Source organism: Brassica rapa, chromosome A06 (assembly GCF_000309985.2).
Source record: "Brassica rapa cultivar Chiifu-401-42 chromosome A06, CAAS_Brap_v3.01, whole genome shotgun sequence".
In the NCBI taxonomy this organism is placed as follows: Eukaryota; Viridiplantae; Streptophyta; class Magnoliopsida; order Brassicales; family Brassicaceae; genus Brassica; species Brassica rapa.
Window position 1 is genome coordinate 28833919 of NC_024800.2, and position 24065 is coordinate 28857983.

General features: G+C 37.2%; 5 protein-coding genes across 6 annotated transcripts; 4 read left to right on the top strand and 1 right to left on the bottom strand.

The window, feature by feature from the left end:
- Positions 1–102: 102 nt before the first annotated feature.
- LOC103828131 (replication protein A 70 kDa DNA-binding subunit E-like) lies at positions 103–7717 on the top strand. Its single transcript, XM_033292987.1, has 9 exons — positions 103–1034; positions 1312–1585; positions 1693–1807; positions 1928–2052; positions 2129–2210; positions 2287–2398; positions 2472–2629; positions 2698–2818; positions 2909–7717. Exons 1-9 carry the CDS (start codon positions 438–440, stop codon positions 3203–3205), a joined length of 1881 nt encoding a protein of 626 aa, XP_033148878.1. The 5' UTR covers positions 103–437; the 3' UTR covers positions 3206–7717.
- A 545-nt stretch (positions 7718–8262) lies between these two features.
- LOC103828043 lies at positions 8263–13336 on the top strand. Its single transcript, XM_009103625.3, has 6 exons — positions 8263–9596; positions 9774–10570; positions 10669–10851; positions 11006–11859; positions 12049–12857; positions 12989–13336. The coding sequence occupies exons 2-5, from the start codon at positions 10402–10404 to the stop codon at positions 12508–12510; spliced, it is 1668 nt and encodes a 555-aa protein (XP_009101873.2). The 5' UTR covers positions 8263–9596; positions 9774–10401; the 3' UTR covers positions 12511–12857; positions 12989–13336.
- Positions 12600–13075, top strand: LOC103828132. Its single transcript, XM_009103731.1, has 2 exons — positions 12600–12857; positions 12989–13075. The coding sequence occupies exons 1-2, from the start codon at positions 12600–12602 to the stop codon at positions 13073–13075; spliced, it is 345 nt and encodes a 114-aa protein (XP_009101979.1).
- Positions 13337–14257: 921 nt separating the features above from the next.
- Positions 14258–18326, bottom strand: LOC103828044. Of its 2 annotated transcripts, none has more exons than XM_018652679.2 (6): positions 17143–18326; positions 16009–16776; positions 15736–15930; positions 15376–15665; positions 15216–15300; positions 14258–15106 (listed from the first exon to the last, which is right to left on the bottom strand). In XM_018652679.2, exons 1-6 carry the CDS (start codon positions 17407–17409, stop codon positions 14489–14491), a joined length of 2223 nt encoding a protein of 740 aa, XP_018508195.2. In that variant the 5' UTR covers positions 17410–18326; the 3' UTR covers positions 14258–14488. The 2 variants fall into 2 exon arrangements, with proteins under 2 accessions (XP_018508195.2, XP_009101877.2); XM_009103629.3 differs by having other exon boundaries at positions 15376–15608; positions 17143–18318.
- Positions 18327–19887: 1561 nt separating this feature from the next.
- Positions 19888–22396, top strand: WRKY13 (probable WRKY transcription factor 13). The gene is given in 3 exon segments (NM_001301955.1): positions 19888–20273; positions 20784–21092; positions 22213–22396. Coding segments are annotated over 3 exon segments (879 nt in total).
- Positions 22397–24065: the final 1669 nt, after the last annotated feature.

Here is a 24065-nt window from a genome sequence, read left to right on the forward strand (position 1 = left end):
TAACTTGACTTCTTGGCCGTGAACTTGGAAAATTTTATTTTCGGACCCCACAAAGAATAATGGCAAACATCAATACAATACTAAAAGGGGAATAAGGGCTCCCCTCATGCCTCCACATCCTCAGAAATAATCAGCCAATAGGAGAGCCCCGTTTGGCCACGTCGGACGCGCATCACATTTCATTTGGGCCTCGCGTCAAATGTTCGAAATCTCGGCCCGATAATGTTCGAAATCTCGGCCCGATAATGTTCGAAATCCGGAAGCCCGGATAGTCCATGACCCGGTGAAGCTTCCTGGTCGATTATCGATTCCCCTTCTCTTCTCTTTTTTGATCTGCCGATCCCATTTCTCTTCGTCTTCTCCGTTCACTACGTTTCGCAGATCTTTATCGCGGACATTAAATTTACTCCCCACTCTTCTGAGTTTTAATCTCATTAATGGATCGTTATCGCTTTCTCCGTCCGCGGTTCTATATAGATCTCTTAATCTGTGTATTTTTTTTTGGATCTAGAACTGTTCTATCCTTTCAACTGCTACTTGCGATGAAGGTGTCCGGCGTTTCTGACTCAGAGAAAATGACAGGCGAGACGGCGATCCCCTCCGATTCCGTCAATCCCATCTCTCAATCCGGTGTCTCTTCCGGCGATAACGGTCCGACGAAATCTAGATGTGGAATGGCCGATTCAAAGGGTACGAGCAAATCCGGCCCTCAGTCCGGCATAACATCCGGCGTTGATAAACCGGTGAAATCCAGAGGTACGACTGCTGTAACCCAGATGCCGATCAGAACACACGGCAGGACTGGTGGTTCCTCCGGCCCCGTTATCGGGGTTAGAGGGAGACCATCTGTCTCAGCAATCGACAAGGGCAAATCAATCGTCAGCGACGACGTAGGGAAGGTTATAACCTTCAAAGACGTGAAATTCGGGCCACATCAAGACGAGATACGGTTTCGACTGATCCATTTTTGGGAAGCTTGGAACGTTCAGACGAAGGTTCTTATCGGCATCGAAATGCTTCTCATCGATGAAGAGGTACCACATCATATTTTGGCATCTAATAATTACTTTCTACCGTATTGTCTGATTACTGTTCATCGCTTTGATTGATCGACTAATGACATTATAATTGTTTCGACACAAAGTATTTTGAATCGTGAATTTATGATTATCTGTTGTCTGATTACTTTCCATCACGGGTTAAATGTTTAAAATATTTTTGGTTTCACTGATTTATTTGTTTTAGATATTTTAAACAATTTTGATTTTCACTGAACATATGTTTAACTGATAATTTTATTTTTTGCATCAGGCGAGTGTAATCCAAGGTTTCATCCCTTATGGAAGGATTGAGACCTATCTGCCTCACATGAAAGCTGGTTGTACGTACCGGCTCAACAAGTTTTACGGATCAAAGAGCAAGACAGTGTACCGGATTGCTGACTCGGATGTCACTATTAGCTTCTCATGGAACTCTGCTCTAACTGCTCTCGAGGACAGCTCAATCTGTTTCCCTGAGGATCGGATCCGTATTCATGGATTCAGGGAGTTCGATGGTGCTTCCGACTTGAAAGGTGATCTTTATGGTAAGTTACGCTTCATTAACCCGATTCACCGTACTTACCGGATAATAGTTTATTCTGAACTTGGTTTGTATCATAACATTTGATTAGTTTGATGTCTTCACTTGCAGATTATATTGGCCATATCAAGCTTGTGAATGGGAAGGTTCCCACTGACAGCATATTGCTTGATGAAGGTGAGATAGCTGTGTCTCGGCGAGTTGAGCTTCACGTCCAGACACATGAGTAAGTTATTATGTTTTTATATCTTCGTGATTGCAATTATTACCTAAAAATTATAAATTCGTAATTATTAACAAAAAACTATATTCGTAATTGTATAATACACGATTTTTGTTGTTGCAGCGATCCTGTGATGAAGTTGTACCTCTGGGACAAGGCGGCCTTTGAGTTCATTGATAAGTTTAAAGCATCTAGAGGCACTGCCCGTGTTATTTTGGTCACCACTTTAAACCCGAAACGGTTTGGAGGTTTGTGTTGCTATTGCTAAGGCATTAACTTTATTTATATAAGTTGCTACTGTGTCATTGCATTCTTTCCGTATAGGTGTTCTGTCTCTATCGGCAATGGCGTCCTCACGTGTATTTATGGATAGTGATATCCAAGAAACACTCTCCTACCTCAGCTGGTAAGGTTTAGTTTCATGTTTCCAAATGCGATTACCTTAATTCATATTGTAATGTCTGTGTTGGCGTGTTATTCAGGTTGAACTCTAATTTGGACGTTGCCAGTAGGGTTAATGCAGAGGTGATTACCAAGCCTGAGCCAGCGACATTGGGAGAACTTTTTGCTTATATGAACCAGGCGTCCTCTAAGGTATTATATCTGCAATATTTGATACATCTACTAGGATATTAGATTTCGCATTGAATTTTGAGTATTATTTCAGGTTGCTTGGTTTGAGTGCACAGCAACTATTGATGATGTTGTGCACGGGTCTGGCTGGTACTATATAGGTTGCGGTGTGTGCCATACCAAAGCAACCAAAGGGCCTACAACGTTAATGTGTAAGAAATGCGGGAAGAGTGAGATTGTTGGTGTGGCGCAGTAAGTGGTTTATGTAAAGTTTTTACACATTCTTGAACGTAATGGTTGTTGACACTTATCTTTACTAGGTACTTGACGAGGCTCTCTGTGTATGACAACAATGATCAAGCCGTGTTTGTTGTCCTCGGTGATGCCGGTGAGGAGTTGACTGGAAAGAAAGCAAGCGAGTTGGTTGAGAAATACTATCAGGTAATTAGAAATTTGTGAGATCAATGACAATAATGTGTTATTGCAAGAGTAGTTTAAAGAATGTTCTGAATATGTCTTACTATGTGTTAGGTCAATGACAATATTGAAGGCGATCATAAGGTCCCAGTTCCTCAGGCTATGATTGATACTATTGGACAGACGCGAAAGTTCATTGTGAAGGTATCGAAACACAATCTGGACGCTAAGACTCAGACTCTGACTGTGACAAAGGTGCTCCCACCCGATGCCGCAGGACCTGAGGACAATTTAGAAGGGGATGTTGATGTAATAGGTGATGCGGAAGGAGTAGGTAATGCAGCTGAGTTTGGAAAAAGGGGTGCTGATGAGATAGAGTCTGAGGGTGTGAAGCGTGCCAAATGTGGCTAATGAAGTAGCCTTGACTTCATTTGCTTCTTCTTTTTTTTTTGTGTGTTTTCCTTTTTTTTTTTTTGTTTGAGACATCCTTTTTATCTTTGGTTTCCTCTGCAACATTATACCAACCATTGGTTATTATCTCTTTTTAATAACATAAACTATTAATATTTTCTATGTTATACAATTTGATCAATGAAATGGTGTTATCTATATATATATTTACCACATAATCTGGATGATGATAAACTGATTCAGGAATTTTAGATTCCGATTTCTATTTAAGTATAGTAGAGAAGTATCTGTGTACATAATTAGCTTATCATTGTTTGGGAATAAGTTATTTTACACAAAACAAATACAATAATAAAACGATTTGTGTGAATAAGCATGGATGATTAAATGCAATAACCTGCTGTAAGTAAGCCAATAAAATTTGATATTCTTTAAAAAAATTTAAAAACGGGTTAACTGAGATTCGAACCCTGCAAGTAGAGTAGCTAATGCGGATACTACTCTACCATTGGGCTAATGTCACTCTTTGTAGATATATGCATAACTAAATACAATAACTTCTTAGATAATACAATAAAATGAATTTTTTTAAAAATAATTACAAACGGGATGACTGAGATTCGAACCCTGTATAAGAGCTAATGCGGATGCTACTCTTCCAGTAGGCCAAAGACACTCATTGCAAATATATAAATGACTAAAAGATATAACTGTTTATATGAGCTAAGAAAATGGTATGTTTTTAAGAATAAAAACGGGTTTTTTAGTGTTCGAACCCTATATAAGAGCTAATGCGGATGTTACTCTTCCAGTAGGCTACAGACACTCATTGCACATATATAAATGACTAAATTATATAACTTTTTATATAAGCTAAGGAAATGGTTTGTTGTAAAAAATAAAAACGGGTTTTTTTGAGATTCGAACCCCTATATAAGAACTAATGCGGATGCTTCTCTACCATTAGGCTAAATACACTCATTGAAATATATGCCCAAAAATAAAAATATATATTAACCGGATGAGATGAGGAAAACATATATATATGGAAACACGAGTGGTTGGATAGTACAAATCTTTATTTAAGCCAAAAATATTTGAAATTTTGACTAAAATTATAATTGCGATGGGATGGGGGTTCGAACCCTATATTTTCTGATAAGAATTTACTTTATAAATAAATATAACCTCGGTGATAAACGTCTTCATCATCTACATCTATACGTATGCTAAATCATTATAATGTAAATATGAGTATAAAAATAAAATCTATAAATATAAAATAAGCAAAAGAAATAATTGTATTCAATAACAAAAATACAATCAATATTATTCTATATATACTAATGTATAATAAAATTATTGTAAGGATTATATTTTATAAGTTAACCAGTAATATTTATTTCAAAAAAAATCTATTAAATTATTCTAATAACATGGTTAGCGTTATTTTCATATATAATAATACATATAAGATTCTAACAAACATGTATATTAATATCCTTTCTCAAAAAGAAAACATGAATCTTACACTATTAAAAGGAGAATATGAAGTCCTCTTAAGCTGTCCATGTCAGCGAAAAAATTCGCAACCAATCATTTGTCCATGTCATCATGGATGTTAAGTTGTTGGACCACGAATTTGTGCTGCGTAATAGGCCCTTTAACTTTAATGACCCATTTTTTTTGCCATCTTCTTACTCCAACATAATTTTGTTATGACGTCTACAGAAGACATTCCAGAATTCACTGTCTTCCTATCTCTTCCGTATAACGCTTGCGACGGCTATAATGACGAATTAAAGCTACTTAATTACTCCTCCAGATAAATCGGCGTCTAACTCTCAACATCCTTCCTCTTACTCAATCATAACGATGCTTCCTCAAGCCAAAAACCTATTGCTCAGATCCTCAAATCCATTCCTAGCTTTATGGTAAATCAAACGGCAGTCACCACCACCCAAATTCATTCTCCATTTTTCTTCAGTAAAGTTTCATCAGTGGAGATTCCCAGTTGCTTTTTAAGCTAATCTATTTATGGAAAGCTCACAATAATTCCAAAGGAGACATCATTCTCGGCCTTGAGATGCTGATGATTGATGAAGAGATAAGTGTCCATATTTCAATATTATGCTTCCGATTTCATACACGTCTCTGATTTTTTTCTAACAGATAGAGAATATGTTAACAAGATTCTATCCTGAAACTCAACACCTAAGAATTTTTAACGTTAAGAGATAATTTTTAAAATTAGTTAAATAAGTGATCATCTCTGAATATGTTAATGGTTCTCAATATCCTTTTATGTAGTAACTAAATACAGAATTGTTCATATTGAAATCTACTACATATTTCACATTTTTATAGCAAATAATTATTTAAAAAATAATAAATACCAAAAAATTTAATATTGAAAATAAATTATGGCTTCAAAACTTAAAGGATTGCTGAATCATTTTATTGGTTATCAAAATTTACAGATTTAAGTATTCAAAATTATTACACATTTATAAAATTATATATTTATATGAAATAAAATTTATTTACCTATACTTCAAAAAATAATTCAAAATCAATCAGACGATATATAAGAAAATATATTATATACATAAGATGATAGAATTTTTTTATTTTATTAAATGTAGAGTATTTTAAATTTAAAAAAAAATTAAACATGGTTAAGAAAAGATTAATAGAGACATTTAATATGTTAACATAAATTAATGATATTTCAAACAAAAAAATATATCAAAACAAATAAATGATATAATATTAAAAAAAACTTAAATTTTATTTAAAAAATCTAAGGTTCTAATGTTTATAGACAAACAAACCGCGCGTAGCGCGGTAAAATCTCTAGTAAGTAATAATAACGAATGACTTTTATGGTAAGGTAAAGATCGTTTTTTATTATTCATATATATATTTTACCCTAAATTCTGTCATATTGAGATGGGACCCCAACTTGCATATCGCGAAACTATATTTATGCCAAAATTAACTCAGAATCAAGTTTTTGATTGGTGTAGTTATATCCAATGATTTGATGGTCCCTCCATGTTAGGGTTTCGAGTTTCACTTGATTGTGGTTTAATTAGTGTTCAGTTCTTTTTCATGTGTTGACGTTTGTCACTGATGTTTTTGTTTTTCTCGTTTTACCCCCCTCCCCAAGTATTTATATATGTTAAAAATTTGAAGAAACTTATAGATCTCCCGATGTATAATGATTATATTAACATGACGCAAGTTGATCTACTAATCAAAGGGCAGGCAAAATTTGAAAATACGAATAAAAGAAAACTAGGAACAGACGGTATATATAGATGTCTACATTTTGATTAGTTCAATAAGTTAGGACAAATCATTTTGGTTTTGGTCCTTTAGTAGTTTAAATACGTCAATGTTCTCAAAAAGGGGAATATAACGCGAGTTTTCTAGAATTATCAACGAATATTTTCTGATAGAAATGAAATGTTAATTAAGGTTTTATGGGTGGATATGACAAAAGAAAATGCAGAGAGCTAGAGATGAATAAGCAAAGGGAATAAAGATGGGTCGGCAGGCATAAAGTGACAGAGGAGGGACATTACAAGACAGCTTTGGCTGGTCGGATCAATATAATGTTTGTCAAATTATCACACTAACAGACGCAGAGTCCGGCCCGCATGGTGTCATCATTTCTCTTCATCCCCCGCTTTATCATTTCTTTCCAATTACTAAAAACAAAAACAAAACAATCTTCGTCTTGTAATGTTTCCTTTTTACTGGGTTTCACTAGTTGTGCCCCTAACCCGAAGTCAACTTTACGTGTTACAAAATTTGTTTAGAAAGTCAATGAGATCAATGCATTTGGGATTTGATAAAGGTGTCTCACTCTAGCTCGTTCGAATGAGCTAAACAGAATTGTGTTTTTGGCTATTGATCTAAATCGTTCGCTGGTTTTAGGTTTAAATTGATATAGTTAATCCGACAACCTCTTTACTAGTTGATATTAAACATGAATTTGAAACTTTACTCATATGAAATTGTTCAAAATAGATTGTGACTGCTCTTTCAAACTCATTTCTAAACCACCGATCAAATTGATAATTAACGATTTCGATAAACATCCTCACAAGTGTGGTTTGCCTATCTGGTACAATATTCCGGTTAATCAAATCTATAGAGGATCAGTCTTGATCGGACCCGACTAGACTAGTCATAGTTACAGCCATAGTTAGATATACTATTTGAAATGAAACTACCATTGTACAGAGATCACTGAAAATGCAATTATTGAAGGGATAAAGAGAGATGAAGAAAGGTGATGGATGTGAAAAAAACACGAAAAATTTAAACACATTCGAACGAACACACACAAAAGCAAGTTAAATAAATGAGAAAAAAAGGAAAAAAAAAACGAAATGATCACTTTCGCCAACCCACACTCCAGTCTCTTCCCCACTTCTGTAGTCCCATTAATCAGATTCATATTATTAATTTTTCTCAAACAATTTTACCAAAAAAAAAAATGTCTCAGACAAAAATTTACCCTTTCCCTCTTTCTGGCCAGATGTCTAGAAATGAATCATAAAATATTAAACACCCTCCAGATACACGAACATTACGAGTTACGTGTATGTTCGTTATACTATTACTCCACGGACCAACGCGGTCATAGTGACGTGTTCCTTACGACATCATTAGGAGTAGATTTAGATATTACTATCATCATTGTTTTATTTAATAATTAAACGTAAGTTTCTAGGAAATATAACCACTAACATATGGACACATTTTTCTTGACAGTATCTTATAAGTTCTGGTTTCAGATATTTTTCTCCAGAATTTATGTCTATCTTTTTCACTTTTGAGTTTCTTTAGATACTTGAACAAAAAAATTGTGAAGGGAGTGTTTAGTTCTGGTTTCAGATATTTTTCTCCAGAATTTATGTCTATCTTTTTCAGTTTTGAGTTTCTTTAGATACTTGAACAAAAAAATTGTGAAGGGAGTGTTTTAACTAACACAAATTTTTGGTTTTTAACTCCCTCTCGCACCCCCCCCCCCCCCCCCCCCCAATTTTCAAAACGTTATAGATATGATAATGTTTTGCTGGATATTTTCAATTTATTTTAGACTAATTTGAAAATAACAACAAGAATACATGTATTATTTGGAATATAGAAAATTACTGGTATATTATATCTAGCTTTTTCTGAAACAATGTTATAAATTATTCGGAAGGACAGTATATCGTTCACATATGCCGTGCAAATTTCAGCTCATAATATTCTTAAAAGCAAAGGCATATTTTGCTAAATGGTTATATGAAACAAAAGTCTAAAATGGATAAAGGAATGAATTAAGAAGTGCTCTAATGTATAAATTAAATTATAAAACGTGCATTACTTTCAGTAGTACGAATGTACGCGTGGCGCGTTGTCGACGAGTCATATATATAAGCGTGTGGTTACTGGTTAACCTAAGACAAAAGTACTTTGATAAAAAAAATTTGAGCAACTCGTACTTTGGTATGTTATACATACGGATATGAGTTATCATGCATATATATATATCCATGTACAGTAAAAGGAGCAAAAATAAGTGGGCTGGGAATTTGAGAAACGGTGGGGTTTTCTAAACTTGATGAAACTATTACAAAATGCAATCTTGCAAAAGGTAAAACGAGAAAAAGGTAAGAAACTTTTCTCTCTTGTATGATTAATAATTCTTTAACAATTTATATTAGGTGCAATTTTTAAAACGAGAAAAGATCGAATAGAAGCCTAATTCATCACATCATAATCATGATATCCACACACACAGTGTACAGGGATAGATTTGCACCTAAGATTTTTCATCATTGCTCCTAATCTATATATATTCCTTTCGGGTTCCCAAAATAATAGCAGTCGAATAAATTATTGAGACAATTGAGCCTATATACCCCATCCTTAAGGGAATTAAGTAAATACCCGATTGAAAGAACCACTAGTTCGGCCCGTACGTTTTTGCGTGTCCCTTCCCTAAAATACCCCTACCGTATGCAAAGTCGAGGCAAAAAGGTGAACAGGGATCGATTCGGCGTGATCTTCTGAAGTACAAAGAGCAGATACGCTTCTGACATATATTTACGGTCATTATCCGCCTGAAATGCAAATTGTTTTTCTTTTTTGTGCACAGTAGCAGCAGAAAACAAGGATTGTCTAACGGAAATCTCCTTGTATCGTATAATGGCTGGATTTAAAGGTTATCCCCAAATCTTTAAGGTTATCGTTGGTGTATTTAATGGAGTCCTGGAGAAACATAAATGTGAAGCAAACCTGATAGAGAGAGAACGAAACCTGTTAGAGTAAGATTGCTGCAGTTGCGAAGATTCTTTAACAGTAGTCGTTATCCCTTGTGTTTGAGGTAACTTTTTTTGGTTTTTGTTAGTCAGCATTAAATTTCTTACTTGTTAGCGTGATTGAATGAGTAATATTCCGCCTGGATTTGTTAACATTTACTCCATTGCTGTGAAAATATTTATTGACGGTTGAATGAGGCTGTCAGTTTTTGTTGAGGAATTAATATCTTCTATGGATGCAGATCTGACTTAATGGGGCAGTTGGTGAAGCTTGTTGTTGGTGTGTGGGAGGAAGTCGGACAACGTGGATGGCTGTTCTTGGAAGATCCGACAGAGCGTAAACATGAAGTCATGGTCCACGAGAACCAGACTTACGCAAGTGTCCTGGATCTTGTAAGAACACGCTACAGTGTTGGCCTGGAAACCGCTGTTACTCTGACCTATGAATTTCCAGAGTGGATGAAGGGACCTGGAGATCTATCACCTCCTCCAGTTGATGTTAGAGAGGATGGGGATGTGGAGCTCTTCATGTCGATCAGGATTGAGCTGTCAGCAACTAGGCTGATGGTTACGATCGGTAACGATGTGGTTGCCCGCTATCTGTTCCAGAGACGTGATAACTACACTGTTATCGGGTCCTCAAAGGGTGTAACCAGTGATAACACACGAACTTATCCGCCTCGAACTGATGTTAGCCTGTACGAGAAGACTGTTAATGTTAATGCATCACGTGTCCCTGGTGCTGATGGGTCGGGGTTCTGGGAAGGAATGCTGGCGTAGTGCATCGTCACGGCAAGCCAGCAATTCCTAACTAATGTCTGCGCAAATGAAGATGTAACTTTGGGGGGGAATGCTGCATTAGCCGAGAGGATGCCTCCAACTGATGGTTACATAGACAGTAGCGATGGGACAAACTCTTCTACAGCTTCTTCGCCTCACCCATGCGAGAAGGGTGATGAGCTATTCGAAAGTGGGATAATCCGTTTGGCAGAGGAACTGCCTGTGGCGCCTGCAGTGGCAAACAAGGCGTTAGCCATTGGTAAGTTCGTTTCTTCCATGTTTGGTTGGAGTGTTATGTGTGGTGCTCCATGAAAATTTGGTATAAGCTAGCAGTGCGTTTGCATTATATTGATACAGTTGAGGCCGAACCTGGGAGAAAGTCATATTCCATACTTGAATACATTACGAAGGGGAAAGAGAAAGTGTGCAATGAAAGCGAAGAAAAGAAGAAGCGAAGCTACAATAGCGGACCGCGTAGTCCGTTAATGTGTAACCCAAACTTTCCTGATCCTATTCCAGATGCAGACACGACAGATGAAGGTGTGTAAATGTTTTGTCATAGCGGTTACCATATGGGAATCGCCAAAAAAATGTGTGTTAGCAGTACTGATAGATAGTTGGCTGTTAAGATTTATAAAATCTTCTGCGTAGCTGTTTTGATTGATTAGTATCGGTTACTGTTGAATTTTAACAGATTCGGAAGAGGAAGCAGAGAAACATCTTTTTGTTGGGCAGGTTTTCATGGACCGTACGGCTTTCAAGACTCACATGTCTCTCTACGCTTTGGCGAACAAGTTCCGGTTCTTGTGTCGTAGGTCTGAGCCTGGTAAAATGGTGCTGATATGTCGGGGGAGTGAGTGTAAGTGGAGAGTGTATGCCTCTAAGCTTCCGGGGTGTCCTCAGTTCCAAATAAAAAAACTGGATGAGGGACATACCTGCACTGTTGATGAGCGTGGTGATTTCAAGAGGCATGCGACTTCAAACCTAATTGGAGAAATGGTGAGGAACAAGTTTGGCAGTGGTGGTACTGGTCCAAGGCCAGGTGCACTTAGAGAGTTCATGCGAACTGACCATCACGTACCTATATCCTACTGGAAGGCCTGGAAATCGAGAGAGCTAGCCAAGGAGCGTGGACTTGGAAACACAGCGGATTCTTACAGAATGTTGCCTGCCTACTTGTCGCAGCTGGCAGTGGCAAACCCGGGTTCAGTGGTAGCCATCGAAACAGCTCCTTCAGAAGAGGATCTCAAGCGCTTCAAATATCTTTTCCTCTCTTTTGGTGCTTCTGCTAAGGGGTATCGTTACATGCGGAAAGTCATTGTTGTTGATGGGACACACCTTAAGGGGAAATACAATGGATGCCTTCTGAGTGCGAGTGCACAAGATGCCAATTATCAGATCTTTCCCATAGCTTTTGCTATAGTCGATGGAGAAAATGACCAGTCGTGGGGCTGGTTCTTCCAGAAACTATCATCCGTTGTATCTGATGGTTACGATCTCGTTTTCATCTCGGATAGGCACCAGTCTATATATGCTGGTCTCCACAAGGTAAATACACATTTTGAGGATCTACATATGAAAATGTTTTTCTTTTCGGAATACGAACGAAGATAACAACTAATTATCACAAAACCATGTACCCTTTTTATTGGGTCGTAAAGAATAAGTTAGGATGTATGTGTGATGGTTAACTGTCATGTCAAGTTGATAGCGGGTTGCTTTCATCTAATTTTGCAGGTGTATCCTATGGCTAAACACTACGCTTGCATCCTTCATCTACAGAGAAACATTGTTAGTATGTTTAAGAAGAAACACCTTGCCTCCTTAGTCTCAAAAGCCGCGCGGGCATATCGTGTCTCAGACTTCTATAAGCATTTTAACGAGATCAAGATGATTGACATAAACTGCGCTGATTATTTAATCAGGGTCGGTTTTGAGCACTGGGCTAGGTCGCACTCTGCGGGCAAGCGTTACAATCTGATGACAAGCAACGTGGCAGAGTCGCTCAATGCAGCACTTGGTGAGGCTAGGGAGTATCCGATTGTGGCTCTAGTTGAGTACATTAGGGGGATGCTTATGCGTTGGTTCTCTGTGCGCCGTGAGTCATCGGCGAACTGTGGTGGTGTAGTGGCTCCGAAGGTGGAGGAGCTCATATCCCGTAACTTCAATGTGTCAACGGGTTTTTGGTTCGTCACATAAGCAAGGCTGAGTTCGAGGTGCGTGGTAAGGAGGGAGTTCCTTTCGTTGTCGACCTTGAAGCAAAAACGTGTAGCTGTCTGGAGTTTGATATGATCTGTATCCCTTGTGGCCATGCTGTCGCTGCTGCAATACACTCGAACCGTAGGGTTGATGAGCTTGTGGGCGAAGAGCTATCAAGAAACAATTGGGCAGCAGCTTACTCTCTGAGCATTAACCCGGCTGGGGATGAGGTGGCGCCAACGCCTGAAGATGATACACTTGCATCGCTTCTACTTGCGCCTCCCAACACAAGGCGTCCTCCAGGCAGGCCAAAGAAGATAAGAATATTATCAAGGGGTGAATTCAAGGTATGTCTGGCATGCATTTTGACAGTATCACTTGTATATTTGAAATTAAAAGTCATGTCCGTGAGACTGTGGTTATAATAGATGTTAGATGATAATGATTGTGGTTACACTGTAATGTTTTATGTTTGCAGCGTGGAGTGCTTGGTCGCAAGGTGAGGACTTGTAAGAGGTGTGGTGGCAAAGATCACAACCGTGCGACTTGCAAGAACCCTATATGAGGAAGGGTTTGATGTTATGAAGGGGTCATTCAAATAAAGTCTTTTGTTATAGGTCTGATGTGGGGCGACCAGTTTTATTATGTACCATATAAAGTTCCCCATGATTCCAACAAGTGCGTTGATGTGTAATATGTAGTTTGGGATCTCGGTAATGTATGGCCCCCGTTTGTAACAGACAATTATGTTATGCAATTTGAATTTTTTAAAAAAGTATGACTCTAAGTGGAATAAGTTCTTATCGATTAAGATCATTTAAATGTCTGAAGTAGGTTGCTTAGCTTTAAGTGGAATAAGTACTTATCGATTATGTTAGTGATAAGTATTTGTCTATAAGTATTTATCTACCAAGTATACTAGTGACAAGTATTTATCTACTAAGTATTTAGATAACCTGTTTATCTACTAAGTATTAGATAAGTGTTGATCTTATTAAAAAAGTAAGATTAGCTCTTAACTCCTAATATGATTTACATGCTTACAAAAAAATGCTTAAGGTGTAATAACCGTTGTTGGTTGAAGCGTATAATGGTTTGCTGTTAGAAAAACTTAATGGTGGAGATAGTGATCGAGTATGTATGAGTAAACGTAGCGTGCATTGATGATTGTTACTGGTTACTGTCAATGGTACCGGTTACGGTTAATGTTTCTGTTTAGAGTGTTACATGATACTAACATTTATGAGAAGATCGTAACAAGTAGCAAGTATTTAGATAAGTGTTTGTCCTTAACTGCTAATAAAAAATTACATGTCTGAAGGAGAATATTTAACGCTTTTGGGAATTGGTTGAATCCTTGGTGATCGAGTATGTGTGCTAATACTTAGCAGTCAGTGTTGTTTGTTAACGGTAGCGGTCAGATGTTAGCGGTTACGCTAAATGTTCATCTCATACACCGTTTCAAGATGCTAAGAGTAATGATTCGCAAGTATTTAGAGAAGTGTTTATCGAGGAAAAAAGATTAGATTAGTACTTAACTACTAATATAATTTACATGTCTGTAGTAGAATACTTAGCGCTTTTTGGAATTGGTTGAAGCCTTAGTGATTGAGTATGTAGGCTATACTTAGCAGTCAGTGGTGTTTGGTAACGGTTGCGGCCAGTGTTACCGGTTACGGTAAAAATTATTCTCATGCACGGTTACAATATGGTAAGAGTAATGATTCAGACGATGAGATCATGTGAAAAGGTAGACAACAACAAGATGGTTTAATCAAGTAAAGGTAGCACATAACAACTAATGAAAGAAAACATAACAGGTGAAGCATAACAGCTACAGATGACACTTAAAATGAGAAATCATTAAACATGGAAATAGAAGAACACAATACCACATAGTACGCTGTTTGGAACAAAATAAGTTAGCCGGTGAACTAAAACAGTTATCAGGCTTGTAGATAGGATAAGAAAGTGAAGGTTACACATGGGTTATGTCGCGATAGACAAGGACAGCGAGGTGTTTAGCACCCGAAGAGATCGTTTCTGGGGTGACATCTTTGCATCCATCGGCGCCGTTGGCAGCATGTGCCTGGATTAGCAACACCGTTGTAGCGCCTGCATCTGTGGAGTTGGAGTTATGCGGGACACAGTTAACCCTCACCATCTGATAGGGTTTGCGTGCATCAGCAGACTTGTTCCCAGTTGATGTGGCAAGGATATGCGGGACGACAACAGTTATGGGGGTAAAATCCTTCTTCATCATGCTTTCAGATCGGAAACCATGATTGCAGTCGAGTATTTGTACGGCTCCGCGTGATAGATCGAGGGAAACGCCAACCCAGTGCTGTTTGTCGATGAAAAAGGGGAAGTAAATACAGTCATAAACGTCGTCCGGTGTACTGCCACCAATGAAATGCTTAACCACGGCTTCATCATATTTCATCCTGTGGCGGTCCTTAATGGCGGTCTTTGTAAGCCTACCATGTTGTTTCATCAGCAAAGCGGGGAAGTTTGTGTCATAAAATGCAATCTTGGACTGGTGACTTCCTTTCCTGTTACGGTCAAGAGAAATGTAATACATTAAGACATCCATCACCTGCGAAAAAGGTTAAGACGTTATGGTCTATCCGTTTGGTTAGTCGTTAATCAAAATTGTGGAGGTTACTAATTACTAGTAACATCCAAGTGTATGGATATCTCGTTACCTTTGGCGTCATCTGCTGGTTGCGGTCGACGATCTCGTTCAACTCATCGGTTGTTACAGACATTCCATTAGCGACTGTATAAACCCTGAAAAAAACCAGAGAGAAACAATTAACAATCAGGGTAACTGTATCGATTGATCAGAGACTTATATGGACATACCTGCTGTCGCCAGCTCTCTCTCTCATGGCCATGTATATCTCGTCTATATTGTTTGATGTTGTCGTCAGAGTCCCCTCACGGCTGAAAGCTTTTATCTTCGGATCGCACTGGTAGTCGTTGAACAACGGTGGTAGTATCCTTGTCCTCTTGCTCTTCCTAGTCTCTGCAATGACATTGCTTGCTTCTACATCTGGAACTGACGCATGACATACCTCCTCGTGCAACAATTCACCCTGCGAGAGCCCCAGTGAGAATGTCGGTATTTCGATCAGAGATAAAAGGAATTCAATCTGACAATAAGATGCGCATCCACTTAGGTCATAACCTACAACTAGATTGTGACTAGATGAGATAACTGACCTCTTTCTCGTGTGGGCTACCATCTTCGTCAACAGGAGACAGATGATGGTGGATGAAATTTGTATTCTGTCCAGGCTGAGGGGTAGTGAGATCAGTGTCAGTGGGAGAGTGGGCAGCGTCTTCCAAAGTTTTGACGCCTTCAGCGACGGGTCCTACAGTAATGTGGATAGATGGATGGTTGTTTGCAGGAGCCACCTACAGATGGATAGAAGCGAAAATGTGATTGGCTATTTGTGTGTACATAAATGTTTAAAAGTACAACAAGGAACGTACCTCGCTGTCATCCAAAACGCCACCAACATCGGTAATGACCATGTTTATAAGATTGTCGAGCTGTATTGGTTCCCCGACCTTCTCAGCCTGTAGTGGTTCCCCGACCTTCTCAGCCTGTTTTGGTATCACGGTAGCGAGGTCGACAAGTGGTTGTTCGGTGGAGTTATGGAGAGATGTAGGCACATATGTTGTGGTGGTTTGTCCTTCGCTTCTTATTGCATCGGCAGTTAGTAATGAAGCTCCCGCCGATGTACAGCCCCTTCCATTCTGCGCTTGATCGACAGCGCCACCATTTTCATCACTCGCAACCCCCGCGCTCGGGTTAGGCTTGCCTAATAAACCAATAATACTCTGAATAACAGCCCCCTGCATGTTTAGGACTTCAGCTTTGATCAGTTTAGCCAGGCGCTCCTCCAGTTTGTCGCCTAACTTGTAAACGGTATCCTCAATCTTAGGGGTTACAATGCGACCAACAAGGTTAGCCATGTGGCTGACGTCATAAGCTTCCCCAATCTCTCCTTCTGGTGAGTCCGCCTGGTTCTCCCTCTCTTTGTTGTCCTTCTGTTCCTTTTCTTTTAGTTTCTTCTCAGATCTCATGCGTGCCAGATCAGAAGCCGATAAGCCCCCACTGAACATTGCCTTGGTTAGCACGTGACCTTGTTCAATTGATCGTACAAGATTATCAACTGTTACATCGTCGACCTCATCTTCCCACGTCAGTTCTTCCGCTGTATGGGTTCCGTCCACAAGCATGGAGGTAACTTCAACCTACGGTAAGTAAGACGAGAGGAGTAAATTAAGAAAACCATAAGAGAAACACATGTTAGTTCACAGACACAAGTGTGACATGTTGTACATTAGTCTCCAGTATAGGGAACTGTTATTATAAACGGACGTTCATGTCGTTATGGCATAAAAGAAAAAGGTAGTTGAAACGAATTATGTTAACATCTATCAGAATAGTTAACGCAGAAAATGGAAACGTGGTCGCTAATCAATAAGTTCCAACCATGTATAATGTTTGCTAATAGCACTTGTTAACACGTTAAATAAAATTTAGTAGTTATCCCTATACATAAGCGGTAATGAAAACTGTTAGTGCGTACATATTGAGTGTGAGCTCTAACATCTTACCTTGCATTCTTCGTGCAGGTCTCTAACATGTGCGGGATTGACACAATATCGAACACTCGCAGGGAGTGCATTGGGGGGCTTGCTCATTTCAACTTTATCAGCAAGCGATTCGCTATCCCCCGAATCTGAGTCGCTGTCAGAGTCAATCACAACAACAGGCTCGACAGGGGTGACTACCTCTTTTATCTGAGGAACAGCCGCCATGAATACGAGTTGGATCGCATCCACAAAACCAGGTAAGGCGACGCTGGACTGAGCAAGCGACATCTCGTCTTTTTTTTAATTCCGGTAACAAGCATCTCAAAGGTGACTCTCCCCCACGGATATTTAAGAAATTCATCAAAATCACGTATCATCTCCACATGCTCAGTGATGATCCGAGGAGAGTGAGAAGTCGGTAGTAGAACACAGGAAGTGAACGCCAAACATGCATACTTGAGTCGCATCTCTCGGTCCTTAACTTTCCTCTTCTTCAGCATCTCTATGGCGGTGTCCACGGCGCAGAACTTGAGAGATCCAAAAAGTTCACCCCAGTAGAGCTTCTCGTTGATAGGATTCTTCTTCCTCTTTATGTTTTTCTTCGGGATCTTCCTGCAGTTAAGGCCTGTGACATGAGCGAACTCGTGCAGAGACATCCTAATCGGCTTCCCGGCAAATAGAAACCATATCTCATACTTCTTCTTCACTCGGAGAATTCGCACAATGACAAACTGACCAAAACTACCGGAAAAAGACGGGTTTTCTGCCTGTGAAATGATTTTCCCAAACGTCGTCTTCCGCATGAAATCTACTTCCTCTGGTTCTAGTGCGTCTAGAATGGACTCGATCCTTTTCGGTTTGTGATAAGTGTTAACTCTCTCCCCAACAGGTTCTTCACCGGCTGCAAACATCCGCTCTGGTAGTTGCGTGAGTTCCATGGTTTCGATCTCTGAAATCTCAGATAATGGTTTCTACAGAGACAGAAGTTAATTTATGGACAACTAAAAGGGTATAGATCTAGTTCTCTAGAATATATCGGCGTGGATTAAAATTGGGAAATAGGGGACTTTTCGCTTGCCCTTTAATGTCTTTCTTCTTCTAATATTTTTTATATTTTATTCTTTTAAATAAACGAGTTCCGATGACAATTAGATACATGGCGTGTAATACTCTGATCTGTAGAAAGCCACTGACATTGTGAGCAGTGTATTCCATAGGGTGAGACGGTGGGCTGTAGGGGCATAGTGGTATTAAAAAAAAAGGAAAGCGTAGGGTGATAGTCGTTTAATTTCGGCAAAAACGGTGTATATACGTCCTAATATCTCTAAATTATTTAGGTACTACCATCATTCTGTAAGAAAATATGAAATCCTAGCTATAAGAAAGTGATAGATGTGTATATATTCCCATCACATCTCCAGGCATTTTTCCATGAAAAATGATTTCAGAATCTAAATATATATGCACATATTGGTGTGAAGAAAATCTATTTGAAACGCCAATTCTAGAGGATTTGGATTTGTTTACGCAAACAATTCTATTAACAAAACGGTGCAATTATCCCTCTCAAACATATGTAATTTATATTTGTGAAAAGTTAAATGTTTGGCAAGTAATCTTCAGTTCATAGATTTTCAATATGTGAACCATAAGAAATAAAAGTAGTGCATTGTCCAACAAGTTATAATGTCTTTTACAAGTTAAATTCATTAAACTAGGTATTTTCCACAAAAAAAATCATAAAACTAGGCAATTCTTTTATAGGTAAGTATCACGAATTTGGATTTGTTGATCTGGATTAGTCGGTTTGTGAGTTTTTGTTATGTTGTATATCGTTTGCGAATTCATTTCAGTGGTATTTCTTTCCGAGCATTTAGTTCTTAAATGTTAGGTTATGGTTCCGAATGGTGACTGCGGGTTAAGCAGTGCGGAACAAGCAGTTTAATTGCGGTGCGGTTCTAACAGTTATAAAAATGTATAAATATATGGTATATATATAGAGAGATTTTTGTTACTGTTAACTGCGGAGCGGTGCGGGAAGATGATTATCATTTAAAGCCTATGCTGGTTTTATTTGCCATAAAATTCTAGAATTTTATTTTCCGTTAAGTTTTGTTTTTGGATTATTTTTGGTTACCTGTATTACAATAATAACAAAAAACTAGTCTTCTTTTTTTTGAACACACAAAAGACTAGTCTAGAAAAATAAAAGGTAACATAGCACATGAACGCCGTTTCAGGGACGTGACGTGACGCCGTAACCAAAGCAGACTGCCGTTTAAGAGACACGACGTTAACTCCCACTACCTCCCTTCATCATTCTCTCGAATGCCCTGACGCGTTTTTTTTTAATTCTTTTTTATCAATCATCTCACTTAAACATCCAAATATGCTAAAGAGTAACACCGAAATATAAACGTTATTAATATAGATATTCAAATACTGTTTATGAGTTTATATTTAATTTCAAAATCAGGAAAATAATCTTCAGCATTTAGTCACATGTAAAACAAAGCCACTCCAACTGGACCCACATGCAGCTTTATTTTCCAACATTTATATATTTGTCGAAACACTCACATGGATGGACTGGATTGCCTCAACCCAAGATCAAACCAATATCCACCAAAAACAAAATTCCTCACATGGATGGACTGGATTGCCTCCTATCTTTTTTTTTTGACGACTGACCTCTCATCTCCTCTCCTGCACACGCAGACACACAGTCTCGTCTCCTTCGAGCTTTTGCGTAAAAGAAAGAGAAAGATGGGTACGATAAACCAAGGAATAAGCTTGTTTGATGAACCACAAAACATCATAAACCCTAATAATACTAACCATCTAGGGCTTTTTTTCTCTTTCCCTAATCAAACACTATCTTCGTCATCTTCTTCTTCTTCATCTCCTCCTTCTCTTATGTCTCCATTTCTAAGTTATCACTCCTTAAACTCCTTCCTTCACAATAATTCCTCTTCCTTTGTTATTCATCCTCAAGATCCAATCAATCTCATGGCGAATCTCCCGGAAACCCTAATCTCGATCTCTTCTTTATCTTCACCAAAGCAAAGGGATGTTCATGATGGTATTGTTAATACTGATCATCATTGTCTTACCGGTGGTATATCATCTCAAAGACCCTCTTTAAATCCATGGTAAGTTACTTATGAAAATAGTACATTAAATAAGTTAGAGAATCTTTACCAAAAAAAAATAAGTAGGAGAATCTGTCCAGAAAAATATTTATAAGGGTCTATAGTTATATAAATAATATCTCTGCAACAACAACTTATATATATAATCTCCCTTTTTACATTCCTGTCATAAGATATTGATTCCTTTGTGATGAATTTATCACTTGTTCGTCGTGCATATACTTCAATACTTTAGGGAGTTAGCGATAAGTTACCAAGTTCAAAAGTATATTTATCTATATGCGCACGCCGCACATACAGTCCGTCATTTAAAGTGTAAAACTTTTGCATTCAAATGAAGAATACAATTTTCCAAAAGTTAAAGAAAAATCCTAATGTTTTTTAATATGTTGATGAAAGCTCCTTTAACGTATATATACAGCTTGTAATTTGGCTAAATTTACTCTGGTTTAAGTGACCATGCACGCAGCTACTTATTATGTCAAATGCGTTGGTGTTAATGTAATTTAGGGCATGGAGTAGTCAAGCAGGATACGGATACAGCAAGCAAAACAACCGTGTAACCGAGATTGATGGTGATGTTGGTGAAGGTGGTGGCGTTAATGATAATCAACATCATGAAACTCCTCCTCGTCATAAGCATACCACGAAGCCGTTAGGAGTAGTGCCTACCCTGAAGATGAAGAGGCTTAAGACAAGAAGAAAAGTGAGGGAGCCTCGGTTTTGCTTCAAAACACTAAGCGATGTTGACGTGTTAGATGATGGTTATAGATGGAGAAAATATGGCCAGAAAGTTGTCAAGAACACTCAACATCCCAGGTAATTTGTTTTTCTTAGATTAGCTTATAAGTAAATAACTAGTTTTCTTATACTGATTCGAAATTGTTTTTAACTCTATTTCAGTATTTGTTTAGTGTATATTGATTATAGAGTTAACAGTTATATCTTTGGCTATAACTATTGCTTGGAGGTTAATGATGACTACCATAAGAACTTGGGAGATTTTTTAGTTGGGTTAATTATCAATTTGTATATTATTCAAGTTCTTAACGTTAACTTATTGCGTTAGGATTTCGCTAGTTAGATGAAAATTAATAATAGAATCTTGCTGGTATTCTCTGTATTAATTTTGTATAACATAGACTATTGGCCCAGTGGGATTATTAGAAAGAAGTAACCGTTTACAAAAAAAAAAAGAGGTAGATGATTTAATCTCAAGCATTTGAGTATTATTTATGTGACTTGTGAGGCATATGGGGTTTCCTTAAGATTCTCTCTCTCTCAAGTTGACATTTACCAGCATTGCAATGATTTGTTTGGGTAATTGGTATAGTCCTTCAAAATTTTACTTTAGCTCTTTCGTAAAGTTTTATCATGAGCTCAAAAATAAAGTTCCATCTGCCTTTCTTCACATCTGTGTGATATATATAGCATTAGATATTTCGGTTTTCCATACACAAGAATCAATTCTAAAGAGCAGGGCCGGCCTTAGGAAATTCGTATGAAACATTTGTAACAGGTTTCCAAATTTTTTTAAAAAAATTTACATACGAATAGGTTTCCGGAAAAAAATTTAGACCCCCAAATTTGTAAAAAAAAAAAATTTATATAGACATAGTCACAAACTTTCAAAATCTCAGGGCCGGCCCTGCTAAAGAGATATGTTCCTCTTGAGTTATAGATTATGTATATATAGTTTGATACACTAATCTTCATTTCATTTAAAATAGGAAAAATATTTTTTTGACTAATAGTTGAACATTGGTTTTATGCTGGGGTGCTGGAAAAAAAAACTATCTTCTCTTTTGGGCACTAATAACTGTTGAACATTCGTTTTTATCATTAACAAAAATAATAGCTGTTGTGGTGCATATTTTATTTTTGTTAATGATAGAAACGAAAATTAAGTTGACTAATCATTTCAAATTTAAAATGGTAGGAGCTATTACAGATGCACACAAGAAAAGTGTAGTGTGAAGAAGAGAGTGGAAAGATTAGCAGAAGATCCAAGAATGGTAATCACTACTTACGAAGGAAGACATCTCCACTCTCCTTCGAATCATCTCGACGACGACTCTCTCTCCTCCTCTCACCACTCTCCTCTCTCCAACTTCTTCTGGTGATATTCTGATTTGTTTTTTTTTTAATCTAAAACGAATCAATCTTACGTCGAACTAATCATCGATATAAGTAATCAATATCTCCTTTAAAATAAGAAAGGGGAAATAACAACGTACATGTTATCGCTAGGAAATAGGTACGATGATGTTATTTAAAATATGTGTAATGTGTTTGTGTTTTGTAAGATGACTAATGTACTTTTTCAATCTGAAGATTATGTGTCTCTGTCGAGAGACGATGGTTGGATCTATTTTTCACCATAAAATAAAATAACTTTATAATAGAACTAGAGTGCGATTGACAAAATTTAAAGCTAATTGTATCGTACAATACCCACCCCCTTCAATATATTTATTTATTTTTATATATAGACTATTTTATCTGCAATAATATATAGTTCTATCTCAAATTTCATAAATTGGTCTAATATGTTGAGTTCTTTGGAAAATATAGTTGAAATAATTTCCCCACGCTTGAGTTTTAGAAGTATTATCTTTTCCGGTTTTTAGTTTTTCAGTCTTATCCACTGTTGGTGGTTTATGTAACTTCTGTCAAAAACAAAAAAAATTGGTATAAAATTCAACTACACATTAAAAAAAAAAATGTATATCTTCAATTGCCAAGGTTTGAATTATTAACGAGCCGAAGTCAATAGAGACGTATCTTAATGGGCCCGAATAAAATAATTTGCAGAGCCCTGGCTTGCACATGATGGGCTTCTTATATCTTAAATTCCTAACGTATTCAAAAGTTACCAAAAGTGTTATCTCTTACTGGGCAAGAAGTATAAACCTAATGGGTCTATGGGGACTAATGAAAAACTATCAGCAACTCGGTAAGAACAACTTTGACTGCTTGTTCTTCATATGAAATAACATCTTGTTCAAACTGACTTTTAAAAAGTCTTATGGCTGAGTTTGATGATTTCCTTACTCTTCTTTCTAAGTTTTTGTTATGCTCCATTTCTTTTGTCTCACGTTTAAAGAACCTTCGAGCTAATCGCTTTGCAAAAGGTGCCTGGTCTCGTGGTTTTTGTTTTTCCCATGTTAACTTTGAGGTTCCAACTTGGCTAGTGCTAGACACCACTTGGTTCGAATCATCTTAATAAAAATATGGAGCTTTCAATGTTAAAAAAAAAAAAATTGACCGCACGACCGATGTTTGTTTTCATTTTTATGTATAGAAATTTAATTATTTATATTATTTCCTAAATACCCAAATTTTATAGTTTGTTTGTATTATTCAATTGATTATTTCAAACTAACATGTATTTGTTGCTTATTATTGCATATATGTTTTGTTGGATTTGTGATTAATTATTTGACAAACTAATATATGCAAAGTTCAAAAAAAATTAAAATTATTTTACATTTCCTTATCTATTATTAAACTAATAAATGGATCTAATTTAAGTTGAAGTTATAAGTAGTAGTAAGAAAATAATAATTATTTAGTAACTTTTTTGAATTTTATGACAATTTTAAAATATTCATATACACTAATCTTTAAGCATTTAGTATTAGATATTTATAGAAATGATCAAATAAATGATTAACATATTAAATTTTATTTAAATTTTAATATGCTAGAATTTAAGGTATCTTATTAGAACATATTTTTTTATGTAATGTAATTCAAACATATATAAGTTTAAATAGGGATTTACATAAT